General features: G+C 33.8%; 1 protein-coding gene across 1 annotated transcript; it reads right to left on the reverse strand.

Moving 5' to 3' along the window:
* Nucleotides 1-4,812: 4,812 nt before the first annotated feature.
* Nucleotides 4,813-5,904, reverse strand: LOC139902133 (uncharacterized mitochondrial protein AtMg00810-like). Its single transcript, XM_071884786.1, has 2 exons — nt 5,725-5,904; nt 4,813-5,625 (listed from the first exon to the last, which is right to left on the reverse strand). Exons 1-2 carry the CDS (start codon nt 5,902-5,904, stop codon nt 4,813-4,815), a joined length of 993 nt encoding a protein of 330 aa, XP_071740887.1.
* Nucleotides 5,905-6,562: the final 658 nt, after the last annotated feature.

The raw sequence follows: 6,562 nt of genomic DNA on the forward strand, positions 1-6,562 counted from the left end.
GAAAAATGTCGCATATAGAGGTCAATACCTCGCGATGAAATCATATGTTATTGTATTCGTCCTTATGGTTAAGGTCGGGTTATGACAATGAAATACCCAAAGGATCGGAGAAGCATCTTAATATTCGGGAAGACGGAACCCGATATAGGGCTGAAAGAATTTGGGTAACAAAATTTGGAGATATGAGAGAAATGGTACTTAAAGAAGCTCATAAAACCATATACTCAATACATCCTGGAGCGGGGAAGATGTACAAGGATCTCAAGAAATATTTTTGGTGGCCGGGTATGAAAGCTGATGTTGCTAAATACGTAGGAGAATGTTTGACGTGTTCTAAGGTCAAAGCTGAGCATCAGAAACCATCAGGTCTACTTCAACAACCCGAAATCCCGGAATGGAAATGGGAAAACATTACCATGGATTTCATCACTAAATTGCCAAGGACTGCAAGTGGTTTTGATACTATTTGGGTAATAGTTGATCGTCTTACCAAATCAGCATATTTCCTGCCAATAAGAGAAGATGACAAGATGGAGAAGTTAGCACGACTGTATTTGAAGGAAGTCATCTCCAGACATGGTATACCAATCTCTATTATCTCTGACAGGGATGGCAGATTTATTTCAAGATTCTGGCAGACATTACAGCAAGCATTAGGAACTCGTCTAGACATGAGTACTGCCTATCATCCACAAACTGATGGGCAGAGTGAAAGGACAATACAAATGCTTGAAGACATGCTACGAGCATGTGTTATTGATTTCGGAAACAGTTGGGATCGACACCTACCGTTAGCAGAATTTTCCTACAACAACAGCTACCATTCAAGCATTGAGATGGTGCCGTTTGAAGCACTTTATGGTAGAAAGTGCAGGTCTCCTATTTTTTGGAGTGAAGTGGGGGATAGACAGATTACGGGTCCGAAGATAATACAATAAACTACCGAGAAGATCATTCAAATTCAACAACGGTTGAAAACTGCCCAAAGTCGACAAAAGAGCTGCGCTGACATTAAAAGAAAAGATATAGAATTTGAAATTGGAGTGATGGTCATGTTTAAAGTTGCACCTTGGAAAGACGTTGTTCGATTTGGTAAACGAGGGAAATTAAATTCAAGGTATATTGGACCATTCAAGATTATTGATCGTGTCGGACCAGTAGCTTACCGACTTGAGTTACCTCAACAACTCGCGGCTGTACATAACACTTTCCACGTCTCGAATTTGAAGAAATGTTTTGCTAAAGAAGATCTCACTATTCCATTAGATGAAATCCAAATCAACGAAAAACTTCAATTCATCGAAGAACCCGTCAAAATAATGGATCGTGAGGTTAAAAGACTTAAGCAAAACAAGATACCAATTGTTAAGGTTCGATGGAATGCTCGTAGAGGACCCGAGTTCACATGGGAACGAGAAGATCAGATGAAGAAGAAATACCCGCACTTATTTCCAGAAGATACGTCAACACCTCCAACTGCTTAAAATTTCGGGACGAAATTTATTTAACGGGTTGGTACTGTAGTGACCCGAACTTTTCCATGTTTTTATATATTAAATGAAATTGATATTTACATGATTAAGTGTTTCCAACATGTTAAGCAATCAAACTTGTTAAGACTTGATTAATTGAAATAGATTTCATATAGACAATTGATCACCCAAATTGACCGGCGATTCTCGAACAATACAAATTCGTAAAAACTACATGATGTTATATATATATATATAGACATATATATGGTTAACATGAGATTATGATAAGTAAACATATCATTAAGTGTATTAACAATGAACTACATACGTAAAAACAAGACTACTAACTTAAGGGTTTCGAAATGAGACATATATGTAACGATTATCGTTGTAACGACATTTAAATGTATATATTTCATATTAAGATATATTAATACATCATATTATCATGATAATGTAATAATTTAATAACTCATTAGATATAATAAACAATGGGTTAACAACATTTAACAAGATCGTTAACTTATAGGTTTCAAAACAACACTTACATGTAACGACTAACGATGACTTAACGACTCAGTTAAAATGTATATACATGTAGTGTTTTAATATGTATTCATACACTTTTGAAAGACTTTAAGACATTTATCAAAGTACTTCTACTTAATAAAAATGCTTACAATTACATCCTCGTTCAGTTTCATCAACAATTCTACTCGTATGCACCCGTATTCGTACTCGTACAATACCCAGCTCCTAGACGTATATACTATTGGTATATACACATAATAATTCAGCTCTTAGCAGCCCTTGTGAGTCACCTAACACATGTGGAAACTATTATTTGGCAACTAGCATAAAATATCTAACGAAACAACAAAGTAATGGAGCCTATATTTGACTCCATTTTCACGCCTCATTCACCAACCACAAACACACTTTGATTTCCATTTTTATGCATCAAATTATTCTCTCTCAATTACTCTCTTAGTGTTCTAAGTGTTCTTCATCATTTCCTTCATAATCTAGCTCAATCTAGGTAACCTAGATTAACATACAAAACAACTACTCAAGAACACACCAACAACACTTCCAAGTTTGCTAGCTTACTTTCAATCTTGCAAATCCATTTCAAGTGATCATCCAATCTCAAGAAATCTTTCTTATTTACAGTAATATATCTTTCTAATTCAAGGTAATACTCATACTCAAACTTTGATTCAATTTCTATAACTATAATAATCTTATTTCAAGTGGAAATCTTACTAGAACTTGTTTTCGTGTCATGATTTTGCTTCAAGAACTCTCAAGCCATCCAAGTATCCGTTGAAGCTAGATCTATTTTTCTCATTTCCAGTAGGTTTATCCACAAAACTTGAGGTATTAATGATGTTCATAACATCATTCAAATCATATATATAAAACTATCTTATTCGAAGGTTTAAACTTGTAATCACTAGAACATAGTTTAATTATTTCTAAACTTGTTCGCAAACAAAAGTTAATCCTTCTAACTTGACTTTTAAAATCAACAATACACATGTTCTATATCTATATAATATACTAACTTAATGATTTAAAACCTAAAAACACGAAAAATACCGTAAAACCGGATATACGCCGTCGTAGTAACACCGCGGGCTGTTTTGGGTTAGTTAATTAAAAACTATGATAAACTTTGATTTAAAAGTTGTTATTCTGGGAAAATGATTTTTCTTATGAACATGAAACTATATCTAAAAATCATGGTTAAAATCAAAGTGGAAGTATGTTTTTCAAAATGGTCATCAAGACGTCGTTCTTTCGACTGAAATGACTACCTCTTATAATATTGAATTATAATCCATATTTCCGACTAAATATTTATACTTTTTCTGTTTAGATTCATAAACTTAAGTTCAATATGAAACCATAGCAACTTGAATCACTCAAAACGGATTTAAAACAAGAAGTTATGGGTAAAACAAGATTGGATAATTTTTCTTGTTGTAGCTACGTGAAAATTGGTAACAAATCTATATTAATCATATCCTAGCTAACTTATATTGTATAATACATGTATTCTAATATATTATGTAATCTTGGGATATCATAGACACGTATACAAATGTTTTGACATATCATATCGACCCATGTATATATATTATTTGGAACAACCATAGACACTCTGTATGCAGTAATGTTTGAGTTAGCTATACAGGGTTGAGGTTGATTCCAAAAATATATATACTTTGAGTTGTGATCTAGCCTGAGACATGTATACACCTGGTCGTGGATTGATTCAAGATAATTTATATCAATTTATTTCTGTACATCTAACTGTGGACAACTAGTTGTAGGTTACTAACGAGGACAGCTGACTTAATAAACTCAAATCATTAAAACATAATAAAAATGTTGTAAATATATTTTGAACATACTTTGATATATATGTACATATTTGTTATAGGTTCGTGAATCGACCAGTGGCCAAGTCTTACTTCCCGACGAAGTAAAAATCTGTGAAAGTGAGTTATAGTCCCACTTTTAAAATCTAATATTTTTGGGATGAGAATACATGTAGTTTAATAATGTTTTACAAAATAGACACAAGTAATTGAAACTACATTATATGGGTGAATGATCGAAGCCGAATATGCCCCTTTTTCTTGGTAGCCTAAGAATTAGTAAACCGATCTACTAATTGACGCGAATCCTAAAGATAGATCTATTGGGTCTAACGAACCCCATCCAAAGTACCGAATGCTTTAGTACTTCGAATTCATTTTTTTATCATGTCCGAAGGATTTCCCGGAATTATAGGGGATATTCTTTTATGCATCTTGTTTATGTCGGTTACCAGGTGTTCACCATATGAATGATTTTTTATCTCTATGTATGGGATGTATTATTGAAATATGAAATCTTGTGGTCTATTATTACGATTTGATAAATATGTAGGTTAAACCTATAACTCACCAATATTTTTGTTGACGTTTAAAGCATGTTTATTCTCAGGTGATTATTAAGAGCTTCCGTTGTTGCATGCTAAAATATGGACAAGATTCGGTGTCAGCAGTATTGTATAATATTGTTTAAAACTGCATTTGAGATTTACTTTTTTGTAACATATTAATATTGTAAACCAATATGTATTGGTAGTGTGTAAGTGTGATATTTTTAGATTATCAATTCTTAATAATCTAGTTGGTGTCTTTTTAACCTTGTCGATAAAATAAAGGTTATGGTTTGTTTTAAAGACGAATGCAGTCTTTGAAAAACGTCTCATGTAGAGGTCAAAACCTCGCAAAGAGATCAATTAATATGAAAGGTTTATAATCGATATGAACGGGACATTTCATATATAAAGAGCTGCTTGATTATCACAAAATAACTGAACATGACTCAAATCATTTAAGCTAAGATCTTTTAACAAACTAACCATCCAAGTGATTTCACAACATGTTAAAGCCATACACCTGTACTCTGCCTCAGCTGATGACCTTGGCACCACATTTTTTTTCTTTGATTTCCATGAAATTGGAGAATCTCCAAGTAAAATACAGTATCCTGTTGTTGACCTTCTTGTCATAGGACAACTAGCCCAATCTGAATCACAGAATGCTTTTAGTTCAACTGCAGAATTGCTAGAAAGTAAAATACCTTGTGCAGGAGCTAGAAGCAAATATCTTAACAAATGTTTAGCTGCCTGATGATGAACAGATGTTGGTGTTTGCATGAACTGGCTAAGAAGCTGCACACTATAACATATATCCGGTCTTGTTATAATTAGGTAAATAAGCTTCCCAATTAGCCTTCTATACGCTTCTGGATCAGCTAATGGAGTACCAATGGTAGCCTGCAAATTAGTGTTAGGATCTAAAGGCAACTTGTATGGTTTGCAGTTTAACACCCCATTTTCTTTAAGCAAATCCATAGTATACTTTTGTTGACTTACAAAAATACCTTGTTTTGATTTTGACACCTCAAGCCCTAAAAAATAACTCACAGTTCCAAGGTCCTTCATATGAAAATGTGTTTTTAATTGCTCTTTGAGAAGACTTATATGAGTCACACTGTTATCGGTAATAAGAAGGTCATCTACATACACTAAGACAGCTGTAAATTGTTCCTCATCCTTCTTTGTGAACAAAGAATAATCAGCTTTGGACTGCACATATCCAAAACTTAGCAAAGCAGAAGATAACTTTGCAAACCACTATCTTGGTGCTTATTTTAGACCATAGAGAGACTTCTTTAACTTGCAAACTTTGGATTTATCAACTGGAATATCTTGTACAGGCTCCCCCTTTCCAGAATAACCTAACGGCATAGTCATATAAACTTCTTCAAGCAAACCACCATGTAAGAAAGCATTGGACACATCCATTTGACACAATTCCCAATCAAACATGGCTGCCACCGCTAAAAATGATCTTACAGTCACCATTTTTGCTACAGGAGCAAAAGTTTCTTCATAATCTATACCTTGCCTTTGTCTATTTCCATTTACTACCAGCCTGGCCTTTTTCTGTCAACAGATCCATCTGCTTTCAGCTTTGTTTTGTAGATCCAATGACAATTTATTGCCTTCTTCCCTGGAGGTAAATCAGTTATTTCCCATGTTCCATTTTCTTCTAATGCCTGTATTTCTGAATTCATTGCATTACACCAATCTGGATGTATTATTGCTTCTTTGAAATACTTTGGATCAGAATTAGCCATTAAAACTGTGACATAAGCTTTAAACTTATCTTCCAAGCATGGTGAAGACACTTGATTCACAATTGGAACATGTGAAAATTTGGCATGACTAGATGACACAACATAGTCTTTATGCCACACAGGAGCTGCAGAAGTTCTTGATGATCTTCTCAAACCACTAGAAGTAGTTGTATTTTCAGTATTAGTATTTGTAATTGGATCATCATTGGTTTCAGTAGAACCATCATTTGTTGCAGTAGGATTGAGGATAGGAAAATCATAATCTACTTGAATAGGAGATATGTTAACTGGCATAGGCTTTAGAAACTTTTGAATTGAATCACTGGAGTAGGGAAAAATATGTTCATGAAACAGAACATCTCTAGACACAAAAGTACTCTTGG

This window comes from Rutidosis leptorrhynchoides, chromosome 3, assembly GCF_046630445.1.
Source record: "Rutidosis leptorrhynchoides isolate AG116_Rl617_1_P2 chromosome 3, CSIRO_AGI_Rlap_v1, whole genome shotgun sequence".
NCBI lineage: Eukaryota > Viridiplantae > Streptophyta > Magnoliopsida > Asterales > Asteraceae > Rutidosis > Rutidosis leptorrhynchoides.

Coding starts and splice junctions, on each gene's coding strand:
- LOC139902133 (XM_071884786.1), bottom strand. CDS start 5,904: ATGGTGACTGTAAGATCATTTTTAGCGGTGGCAGCCATGTTTGATTGG. Junction 5,626..5,724: donor TTCCAGTTGATAAATCCAAA/GTTTGCAAGTTA, acceptor GGATATGTGCAG/TCCAAAGCTGATTATTCTTT.